General features: G+C 40.5%; 1 protein-coding gene across 1 annotated transcript in view; it reads right to left on the reverse strand.

Annotated features, from left to right (window-relative positions):
• Positions 1 to 206: 206 nt before the first annotated feature.
• Positions 207 to 12,545, reverse strand: part of DEPTOR (DEP domain containing MTOR interacting protein) — an 83,050-nt gene continuing 70,711 nt past the window's right edge. Inside the window, exon 10 of the mRNA XM_060775828.2 lies at positions 207 to 4,095. Coding sequence (XP_060631811.1) covers positions 3,967 to 4,095 — 129 coding nt within the window. The 3' untranslated portion in view covers positions 207 to 3,966. The remainder of the gene's footprint in view (positions 4,096 to 12,545) is intronic.

Here is a 12,545-nt window from a genome sequence, read left to right on the forward strand (position 1 = left end):
CATATTTTTGCTTGTGTGAATGCACACAGATTGATAAAGTTGGTATTATTTTCCAATAGAAACTTCCTGCAAACCTTGTTGAAAGTTAATTGGCAATCATAGCATAATGTGGAATTTTATGTTTTGGATGTACATTTTGTACATTCAATAAAGATCCTTTCTGAGTGAATGTGGAAAATCCCTCATACACTTTGACACACAAACAGTTGCATTTGAAAAAGAGTTTATTTCTTTAAAAAATTGGTGTAAGAGATAGAAATTGGATTGTACCAGAATAGCTCCGCTGTGTATAGCTTATACAGGCTTGTGAAAAAATGTATAAATATGAATACATTTTTAAAAAATTATGGCACACCAATCCTCATGGGAGGGAAAAGTGAAACAATTACAATGCAAATATTCATCCCTGCCTAACTCAAAAGCCACCTTATCCTAAAATGAATTCTTCAAGCAGTTCATTAAATTCACATTCCAAAGGGTCAAGTAGAAAGGGTAACTCTTTTTTAAAGTTGCTATTTGAAACTTATTGTCAAATACTAAACTGTCTTCCCTTTCTCTGTCAAAGCTTCAACCAAACTGTATCCACACTTCAAAATTATTCCAGTTTGATACCACTTCAACTCTCATGGCTCCAGCTGATAGTATCTTGTGATTTGTAGTCTGGTGAGGTACCTTTTCCTAAACTATACCTCTCAAGCTCTCTCTCGGGAGATTTTGAGTAGCACATGAAAACATGAATGCCAGCTTTCCACAGGATGTGGCCATGGCAGTTTAAGTGGACTCAAAGTACAACTGTTATGTGAAATGTCACCTGGAAATTTCTTAAGACATTAATGATCAATTTGTTATATCTATTGTCAAAGACTTTCATGGCTAGAATCCATGGGTTATTGTAGGTTGTGACCTCACAACCTCCGAGGATGCCTGCCATAGATGCAGACAAAACATCAGGAGAGAATGCTTCTAGAACATGGCCATATAGCCCGAAAAACCAACAACAACCCAATTCATTATATCCTTCACTCTAGAGCGAATTCAAATTGTTCTTTGACTTTACCTCTGCCACTGGCTGAAGAGGCTTTTGCAAGCTTTGGAGCCAATGCAAAACAGCCATATCTCGGTGGTAGAAATGAGATGAATGTACACATTATAGGGATAATCCTTTTTCAAACTAGCTTTCTAGGGGGAGGGGGAGGAGGAGGAGGGAGAAGAAGAAGAAGAGGAGGAGGAGGAGGAGGAGGAGGAGGAGGAAGGAGGAAAGGAAGGAAGGAAGGAAGGAAGGAAGGAAGGAAGGAAGGAAGGAAGGAAGGAAGGAGAAAATACATTGCCTGGTTGTAGCTTTATTTTACCATATTCATTCCATGGTAGACTCCAGGGTTCATTAAACCAATGATTCTCAATGCAATTGCACACAAAGTGAAAAGTGCTGCTCTTTTAAAAAAGTGTTTTCAAGTGTCAGAAGTACATTTGTAATGAAGTTATGTCTGCAGCTTTCCTCATTTTTAGTGTTTTGAAAATATTGCTAAATCAAGCTTTGGCAGATTCGTTTCTCTCACAGAAGCAACCTAGCTCTTTGGATGCCTGAATGTGGTATCAAAGCCTAACTTTTAAACAAAAATGAAAATGCTTTCATTTCTTTTAATATCAGCACTGCAAAAAGGCTTACTTTAAAGAGGACCAAAAGAACAACACTTAAGACATAGTTAGGGAATTAAGTTACCTCCCAAGTTTGAAGAGTTAACTGGAGGATACTGATAGGTGTAGTCTCCAATAATAGCTTTTCCAACGTTTCCTACAAGTATGAAAAATCTTCTGAAAAGACTTATACAGTCATCACAACATCTCTTGGAAGTAGGACAGAATTAATTCCAATGGTGTTGGACTATGCATTGAGGTTGAGATATCTATCACATCTGCATCCTTCACAACTGTGTGAACACCTATATATAGTCATAAACTTGCTACAACTTTATCATGGCTCCATGTATGGAATCCTGGGATTTGTAATTTGGTGAGGTACTTAGAATTCTTTGCTACAGAGCCATGATGAATTCCCTTGAAATATGCAACCCTAGCTTCTACAGCCATGTTGGTTGGAAAATTATGAGTTGGAGTCCATGTGTTAAGAAAGGTAGCAGTAAGCCATATTAGAGTTGTTCAATCCAGACCAGTATCTACTTGGGAGTAAGTCCCATTGAATTCAACAAGATGAATCTGTAAGTTTAGCATATATAGGTTGCTGCCTAAACCACCATGAAACCAATGGAGGAAATATTTTACCAAGAGTTATGGATATACAAAATTTGGATCTAGATGGTGATAGCACAGTGATATCTCCAGGGATATCACTTCCACAGTGACAGTCAACATTGCAAAAATTCACAGCTTAAATTTACAAAAGTCAAGTTTTCAGCCCTTATGTCTGAGGCGATAAGTTTAAAACATAAGTTCAATTGAACTTATGTGGTAGAGGCTCCATCTTTGGAGGCTTTTAAGCAGAGGCTGGATGGCCATCTGTCAGGGGTGCTTTGAATGCATTTTTCCTGTTTCTTGGCAGGCGGTTGGACTGGATGGCCCACAAGGTCTCTTCAAACTCTAAGATTCTATGATTCTATGAATTAAAATCCTTAAAAGTGGAGAGAGACCAGTGACAAACTAGGGGAGAAGAGAGAGAATTATGATGGCATCTCTTGATAGTTCCTTTCTCCCTGGAAAAAACAGCTTCAGGGTGCTTCAGTGCTGTGAAGGATAGTTAAAAGGGCTTTTCCTCATGTTGTTTTCCTGATTTATACACCCTGATACCAGCTGTAATATTGGGGAAAACATATGTAAGAACTTAAGATCAAACAAAAGGCAATTCTGATCCAGCGTTTCTGTTCAGAGCTCTTCTACTCAATGCTCCAATGAGAAGTTCATAAACAAGACATCTAATGTTCCCAACAACTAATATACAGAGGTATTCTGCCATTGATCCTGGACCTGATACAAGCTGTTGTGAATGACCCTGTCCTCCATGAAGTTATCTTATTTCTTTTCACAGCTCTCCATGCTGCAAGCCTCCTCTATATGTTGTAGCAGTGAGTCCTACAGTTTAACTATGAACTTTGTGAAGAAATATTTCACTTGAAGTAGTACTCTTTATACTCCTGTATAAGTCCAATGAACTTAGTTTCTAGTATTATCTGGGGGCATATTTCACAATTCCCTTTCTGAATACCATGCATAAGCTCTTTGTGGCTTCCTCTTCAGGAAAAAAAAGCTCTAAGTGTGTGAAGGCTGGAACTTCTCATATCTTGTCTACCATGTTACCAAATAGTGTTTCCATTAGGGTGGTAACAGGTCTTCTACACTTAGAAATGCTTCTTCTACTATATGTAAATGGCAGAATCAATCACACAAAGTTGACACAATGAAGATTTACCCTTGCTCCACTTGCAAAAGGTAATCAGTGTGCAAGACTGGGCTTCACTGGGCATAAGTTTGGGTAAGCATAAACAGCCCTCCTTTCAAACAAAAAAAAAGTTGTGCACTTGATTCGAAGCATTCTCCATTTTCAAAATGAAAGTCTATTACTCTAAGTCTTTTATCAGGGAAATAAAACTACAAATCGGAAGAACAACAACATAGTACTAGAACATCATTATTGCCATGATGATGACTCTCATATTGGAATCACACGCACTTTTGGTGCAGACCACCTTAGCTTGCCGTATCCCTGACTTGCAGCTGACCCATAGTATAGTAGAACTTGCATATCAGTCTCTACATCTTATTCTTTGGGTTTGCCTATGAGTATATACAATCTTTGAGTGTCTCCATCAAAGGATCGGTGATTGTTAAAAAGAAGCGAGAAAGATCTTGAGAAGGCAAAACCATGTTTGTAAACAAGGGCGGCTCACATCTCTTCAAACAATGGTGCTCCGATTTGTGCATTGACCACAGTCCAAAGTGGGACTAGTGTCCTTCTTAGGGGCGTATTTCTTCCATCACTTCCATGACAATTGTTCGAGGGCCTGTGAGGATGAGATTGCTCACTGTCCTGTAGTCTGCATGGAGAACATTGAGTCCATTCACTGAAACCACAAACTGGCAGACCTAAGAGAAAAGGAAACAGGCAATGAGATTCAGCTCATAGGTCTCGAGGAAAGCACAACATCCTTTTCTAAGCCTCAGTATCGAACTTGGTACACAATATTTGCAGGGTTCAAATGTTTCTATTTGCTTAAACAACAAAATTGCCACAAAACTAAAGGCTGTGTGATGAAGTCCTAAACACAGAGAAGATTTATCACCTTTGTGACAGGCAAGCTGACAACCACCATTGCTATAAACAAGATAAAAACTAAAGAAAGGATAACAGCAGAGGCAGGAGAAATGAATGCTCAGCATTCTGCACTTGCTGAGCTGTTGGCAGTAAAGCTCAATTTCTATATTAAGAGGTATTGAATAAGCTGTTCCCAGATGGAACTGGGGTACAGATTGGGAACTAAATGAAAAAAGCTGCTGGTAAATAAAACAAACCAGGAAACAATTTTGACCTTAAGGTTTATCTGTATAGCATATGAAATGACATACATATCTGAGTTTTGTTTGTTTATTTTTTAAAGAAAATGAGATCATTTAAATAGGAAACAATTTATTGTTAATAGGCATGAACATATGACTAAATAAGCACTATTTAGATTTTAGCAAAATTAAGTGACAACATTTTTAGAGCTAGAGAAAATTAAGAACAGATCAGGAAACATTCAGGTGTACTCCATGTCACCAGGGCAGTGAATCCACTCCTTTGTCAAAGAAGATGGCTGTTGTATTGAACTGATTTGAGTTTAAATATGTACTAAGGATGAATGTACAGTAGTCTGTACTAAGGATGCTACCAGCAAATCTGTGGCCAATCAATAGGCAACCACATGCTCCCTGCCCAACCTACTGCAGTGCCAGGTTAACATCCGCATGGTCCAGCTGAGTCAAGACTGCATTGAACCTGCTGGACTGTCACCTCACCTTCTGGGTCACCATTGCCACTCCCAACTGGCCCCCAGGTTCTGTGCTAACCCCTGGACATTGCAGGTGCCCCATTCGGATATCAACATGCCCATGTGACTTGGAAAAAAAAGAGGCCAATCTCTCCTCCTCCTTTCTGACTGCATAGGCCCATGTTGATGCCAGAATGTAGTGCCTGCAACAGCATAGGGCTCTGTGATCAGTTGGAAGTGGTGATGGTGGTGATGTGGGCATGATCCATCCCCTTTTTCCTATACTGATAGATAAAGGGGGAAAGATGATCGCAATAGTATTACATGTCCACCATATGATTCTGTGATTCTAAGGCAAAAATATCGCAGAGTTTTTATCACAAGGTTGTCTATAATTCTATGATTATAAGGCAGGTCTGTACAACCTGCAGCTCTCCAGTTGTTTTGGACTCCAGCTCCCAGAATTCCAGACTATTGGACAAGCTGGCTAGGGCTTCTGGGGAGGTCTGAGTCCCAAATATCTGTAGGAACACAGGTTGGGAAGCCCTGTTCTGAGGAGAACCTATCATGGGGTGTTCTATAATTCTATCATAGGATTTTCTATTATTTTAAACTTACCAAAGAGGTCTCAATGATTCTATGAATCTAAAATGAACCTATTATAGGGTTTTCTGAGATGATGATTTGTGCCTTGCCCAAATGGGTTTTCATGGCTAAAGACCTCATCACCTTGATGATGTCCCTCAGATCAATTCGCCAACCTCCATGACAAATCAGCGGGGCAATCCTGGCATCCCATGTTGTGCCTTGCCAGCAGCGATGCTCTATTACACATGGGGAAATGTCACCACACGGCTTCCCTTTGCACTGGCCCCATGATTGCTCATGGAACATGGGAGGCCTCCCATCTTCTGGGCCAAACGTTCTAGGATGCTTGCACCACAGTTCACCCATGGAATGCCACTGGAAGTGATCCTGCATCACTTGATGGGTGGTGTGGGGTTCCATAGCTCAACTGGGAAGAAAGCGTCCTATGACACTGAAAATTACTTGTGTGATGAGGTCATAAGTGGAGATGTAAACCCTGTTCTCCAGATTCATAGTTCAGTGCTCAAAGCCATGCTATTAATCTCTATATCAGGTTTTTCTTCTGCTTATCCTCCTTCCCATCTTGTCAGGCAATACCCCTGACTCCATCTGGTTTCTAACAAATGAGGGATTCTGTGTAGAAAGCAGAAATCTCACCACGTTCACTGTTCTCTATCGGCTGTCTCTGCCGATAAACATCTCTAGAGAACTGAACATGTTAACATGTTGCTTAAAGAGTGTTGCCACCTAGTGACTGTGGATGGCAATACAGGCTAGACCAGAGTCACACTTAGGTTGGATCTATACTGCCCTATATCCCCAGGATCTGCTTTGAACTGCTTTGTATGAGTCTCTACTGCCAGACAATCTGGGATAAGCAGATGATCTAAGATCAGATCCTGAGATATAGGGCAGTGTAGAAGGGGCCTTAAGTAAGTTATAAATAATCAAGCTTAAAACCAAAATGCTGAACAGCGTAACAATTTCTGTATATTTAGTGGCCAGTTAACATGGTCTTGGAATCATGGTCTTGGAATTATGGCAAATGCACACAAATTCTCTTTTGCTGCTTTAGAGATCCCAAGAGCACACTTGCAATTTTAGAGTTAACTGTTAACATCTGAGTGCCATCTCTTAACAATAAACACTTCTAAGCAGGACCCATTGAATTTAACAAGCAACGTGCTAAGCCTAAGAGGCAGTTTATGATGAAAGCAAAATAAAACAAAGAAGGGATAAGAATGTGGCAGCATTTGGCAAGGGCAAGGCAGGGAGTATAGCATCCAGCTGGAACAGCCCCAAAGCAGTTCTTAATTTTATAGAGCTTTAGGGCAAGTACTAACGGATACTACCAAACCACACAATAATCACCAAAGTCAGTGACTAAGGACTAAACAAGGAGGGAACTTGTGGTTTTCTTTAGTATGAATGTGTTGACGGACTGCCAAGAAGTCCCAGCCTCTGAAGGCTATTATTTTAGAGAAGTGGTTTCCAAGCTTTGGTCCTCCAGGTGTTTTGAACTTCAACTCCTAGAAATCCCAGCTATTTAACCTGCTGTTAGGAATTGTGGGACCTGAAGTCCATAACACCTGGAGGACCAAAGGTTGGGAACCACTGTTTTAGAGGAAATTATTGACAGAACTATTTCTGAGTGTACCTTGTCTATGAAAACCTTCTGAAATGTGTGGGATTGCTGTACATTGACAGGTGACTTGAAGGCACATATACACTATTTGCTACCGACCTATTACAATACTACAGAATTAAGATTATCCCAAGGAACTACAAATGTCTGGAAAACTTCAAAACCATCTTGAAAACCTGTTCCTAATCAGACATTACCTGACAGTAAAGTAGCTACTTTCAGAGAAAGTGGGATTCTGGTATCAAAATCTTCAAATTTCCCATTGGCTTGTATTAGAAAACCCAAATGGCTGTGATTTCTTCTTTTATACCAGACATTACTTTAAAAGTTGCTTTTCATTACTTTCTGAGCTGTCATCACCACCAAGCATCAATATAATAACTACTCCCCTCAAAAGATTTCTTCAGTTCTGAAAAAAAATGCTGATGTCCATCAACTCAAAGCTGCCTTGTTAGTAACAGCAATGTTACTTGCTCAAAGAAAACAGATTACTTCAGTTATCTTATAGGTATTAAGTACCTTCAGTCATTTATATGACTTCTGAACAGGTTCAGAAATGGAGTGGGCAGATCAAAAGACAATCTCTCAAAATGGCACTACCTAAAAGAATCCTCCGCCTTGTGTGACTGTGGAGCAGAACAGACAACTCCACATCTATATGCTTGTCCACAATGTCCTGCCTCATGTGCAGAGGAAAAATTGTTGGATACTACAGGCAATGCAGTCACTGTTGCCCGTTTTTGGCCAAAAGATATTTAGCCACTTGTGCTCCTTCTATTTTTATCAGTTTTATACTAATTTATGCAATGCTTTTGATACGAAATAAATAAATACGTCATTTATATCCCTCCATCTATTAAAAAAGGAATGAAGGACAACCTTTGAAAAAAAAAGTATTGTAAAAGCCTCAGCTTGTTTGCATTTACTACCATCTTCAAAGGGGAATGATCTGCAAACAAGAACATCATCAGAGGCCATTTCTTTTGTTCTCTCTGTGCTTAACAGACGCACACAGAAAGAATTATTCTCTGCACAACAGCCGTGACTCCCTAGCATGGATCTGTCTAGCAAACGTTCAATTGGCTAAAGAGAGGGTGGTGCGGGTGCAGGCAACGATCCAGTTCTTGTGCAAACATCAGATTACATCTCCAGAGAAAAAGCATTCCCTTTCAATCACAAAGCCGCCTGGTGTCTTATTAGAAACGTTCTCAAAAAAAAAGTTTACTAGAAACCAGGGTTCCATTTGCAGAGGCGAGATAAACAACTTTTCTTATGGAACAGCACACACTTCCCTCTTATTGCGCCTTCCAACTGGCACAGATCTCCTTCCTCGCACAAAAACACCAGTCCCTCTTGCACAATCCCAGCAGCTGTCGAAAACATTGCGAAACTCTTTTTTTAAAAAAAGTAATGCCAAACCACTCCTGGACTCCTTTCAACACTTAACAGAAGACTCCCTGAGACAAGACACATGGGTTGGGAGAGGGGTGGGATTTGTAGCTGTTGTTGTGTTGTTCGGTTCCAAATAATGCAACTGTTCTCCTGAACTATTTTCTGGCAATTCCCAGCACCAGTAGCGACTGTTTACTCCCATCCTCAAATGGGCCTTTAAAAAATATGCAACCTAATAAAACAATATGTTCCTTCTCCTCCTTTTGTGTTCAGAATTGTAATTCTATACTGCATAAAGAAATGACACTTTTCTGCTATAACTCAAAAATATTTTTAAAATATTCTTGAGGAGAAAAATGCCATAGGACCACCTCTGTATCTGGCTTCTAAAAAGCTCTGAGAAACCGAAGCCCCATCTGCAATGCCATATGGTGCAGTTTCAGAATGCAGTTTAACTGGATTGGACTGGGTTATTATCTGGGCTGTCATATAATGCAGTTCAACTGCATTTTGAAACTCAAGAAATAGTTTTCTAAGATCTACTGAGACACTCGCTGGAACACCCCAGCAAGTGAGAGTCCAAAAGTGGCAGGCTCAAACCCAGAACCTCAATCAATGGCTGATACCAAATGAGAGACTCCCCGCTGGGCACACAGAAAACTGGGCGACTTGGATGCAGAGCCAATCTTAAGAAATGGGGCTACAAAGTGGAATCCACGACATGCAAGTGTGGAGAAGAGCAAACCACAGACCACCTGCTGCAATGCAACCTGAGCCCTGCTACATGCACAATGGAGGACCTCCTTGCGGCAACACCAGAGGCACTCCAAGTGGCCAGATACTGGTCAAGGGACATTTAATCAACTACCAGGCTTGCAAATTCTGTGTTTTGTCTGTTTATTTGTTTGTTTTTGTTAAAAATGTAATACAAATGTCTGGTTACTGATGACACGATAAATAAAATAAAAATTCTGAAACTGCATTATACAGCCATGTAGATGGGGTTTGAGTGAGCACAATAGCTCTCTAGGAAATCTTATCTCATACCATATCTGCTCCCAACAATAAAAAAACAACTTTGCCCATTCTAGGGGATACGAAGGCATACTTTTGTCCCTTCCTGCCTTCCAAGAGAGCATCTTGAAGCACATTCATTTTTATCCTTTTTTCATTTGTTTGGAATCCAGGGAGCTCCAAACATATAACTTTCACATCCGCAGAGCTCTATTTTTTGATATTTTGGATCAGAAATATATTGTTCGGGGGGGGGGGGGGGGCATGATCACAAAAATGGCCCTGGGCCTGCATGCAGCCTGCAAGTTGCATTTTACCAATCCCTGGTCTAAGGGCTATTTTAAGCAGACAGCAAATGCTCTGAAAGGACACAAGGTCACAGCTGTGTTGTGCTATCTGACGGCAGCAGCCCCAGCTAAAACGTACAAGCTGAATTAACCCAGAAATGCAGCCGTGTTTTTCTGATGGCAGCCAACAACCAGGACTGCTGTTCCTCTATCTGAGTGGGTACAGCTGTTGTGGCTCCAAGCTTATCAGGGCAAACAAGTATTTACACCCTTGTATCTTTTTTTTCTTTTACTGTGCCCACCCATGTGTTTGCTTAACAGAACAATTTTACAGAGATCTTTTTACCTATATTATTCTTGTTTAAGTTGAAAATGGAAGCAGAAAAAAATCATTGCAAATAGCGATGAACAACCACCATTTCCACCACCTAAAATACACTTTTGACTGCAGTTAAATGTAAGGATATAAACAGATTAAAAGGACAGGACCAAGTAGCTAGTCTACCCTTTCACTTCTGTGTTTTGCATTCAGGAAATAACTGTGTTAAAGAGTAATTTAACAGTAGAATAGACTATCTCAGAAGATGGTGAATTTGCCTTGATTTTAAGTATTTGAATCAGTGGTTCCCCACCTTTTCTGACCAGGAACCATTTGACCAGGGACCACAGATCAACATTAATACCAAAAGGATTACAAATCCTTTTTGGTCAACTTTAGATTTGGTTTGGTTATTTGGAGTGCTGATTCATGTAGCCGGGGGAGGGGGGGGGGGCTTGAGGGGTTTCAGCCTCCCCCCCCCCCCCTGAAATTCTCATGGTGGTTCACGAAAAGGCCTTACTGGTGCATTATTTAAACTGTTATGTTTATTCATATCATGATCTGTTCACCATACTCAATATATCCCATATGCATGGGGGTATTGGGGTAATGATACAAAAGGTTTGCTAGGGTAGACCCTCTTTCACTCAGACTCAGCCCCCCCCCCAAAACTCAGCCCCCCCGAAACTCCCCCTGAAAAAAACTCAGCCCCCTCCCCCCGAATCGAAATCCTGGCTATGGGCCTGTTGATTAAACCACATCAGCTCTAGTTTCTGATACATATATATGCCATCTAGTCATTGCCAAAGAAAACCATATTTAATAAGCCTTGGTACTATAAGAGGGTTTAGTAAGACCAATTGCTCTCAATGCAATGGTGTAGTAATGGTGAGGCCGCAGAATATATTTTAGTTCTTGCAGACCATTGGTGGTCCACAGACCACAGATTGGGAACTACTGATTGAAATATTTATTTTATTTATTTGCCATACTTGTACCCCACCCTTCTCTACCCCGACGGGGACTCAAGGCTGCTTACAATGGCACAACATCGTGTCTCAACACAATATAGAGGTTGAGATGGTCACCTCTCAGAGGTGCATTAGTTGACTAATAAGGGACTTGGACTACATGGTCACTGGGGTCCCTGTGATTGCAAAGAATGTCCTTTACATAGGATGTTCTACTCTTTACAGTTCAAGCACAGATTTTTCCTTAAAATAGCCTCAAAATCCTGAGCCTTGAATGAAAAGATCTGTCAGTATCATTTTCTTCCACACTTGATCTTCTTATAATCCAAGCTTTCTTCCATCCCTAAGATACAGAAATGTGCAGAATTTGGTACATTCCTTTAGAACAAACCTAAATGAAATTATATGGAAATCCCATCTGAAGAAAAGAGGTTAGGGTTGGGAAGAGAAGTGACAGCATACCTATTTCTCCTTGCTGATTTGTACTTCTTGTTGTTTCTATGTACCTTGTTTCCAACTTATAGTGACCCTATCATGGAGATTGCTAGGGCTGAAAGTATGTGACTCATCTATAGTCATCCACTGGGTTTCCATGACCAAGTGAGGAATCAAATCCTGGTTTGCAAAGTTTTGGTCCAAGGCACAAAGAATTATTCCACACTGGCTCTTCAATATTAGGCCATGATTTGAGTCACCAGGTTTGGATTTCCAACTCCAAATCCACTTTGGCCTCCAAATGAACACTAATCCCCATTTTCATCTTTTGTATTATTTCAAAGCATTCTTGAGTCTGCCAAAAAAACTGGTTTTTAATCTTGCATAACAGAAGGATAGTAGATGTGTGACAAGTTGCAACCCCTTTGTGTATTCACTGCATGGGTAATGTAACTGTCCTATTGAGGAGCATACAGAGTTAAGAAAAAAAGAAGAAGAAAAAAACAAAGTCCTGAATCACAGTTTTCATGCTAAAGGATATCACATAACAAACCTTGCTGTGTCTATTTCTTTGCAATGTGATCATGATGCGTATGTGAGAGGGAGCTGCAGGTGTTTGTTGCAATCACAATGTTATCGCTGTGTCAATATTTACCCCACTTTGGTTTCAGTCATGGGATATAAAGCCCAGCCTTTTGGAGGTGAGGAGCAAAGTTGTCACTTTCCACCAATCTTATTTCTAACTAGCTGTACCCGCCACGCTTTGCTGTGGCCAACCTTCCCTCTTTCTCTCCTTCTTTCCCTCCTTCCTTCACTCCCTCTTTCCTTCCTCCCTTCCCGTCTTTACTTCTCTTCCTTCCTTCCATCCTTCCTTCCTTCTCTATTTCTTTCCTTCCCCCCCTTTTTCTTTATCTT

The sequence above is a fragment of the Anolis sagrei genome, chromosome 4 (assembly GCF_037176765.1).
Source record: "Anolis sagrei isolate rAnoSag1 chromosome 4, rAnoSag1.mat, whole genome shotgun sequence".
NCBI lineage: Eukaryota > Metazoa > Chordata > Lepidosauria > Squamata > Dactyloidae > Anolis > Anolis sagrei.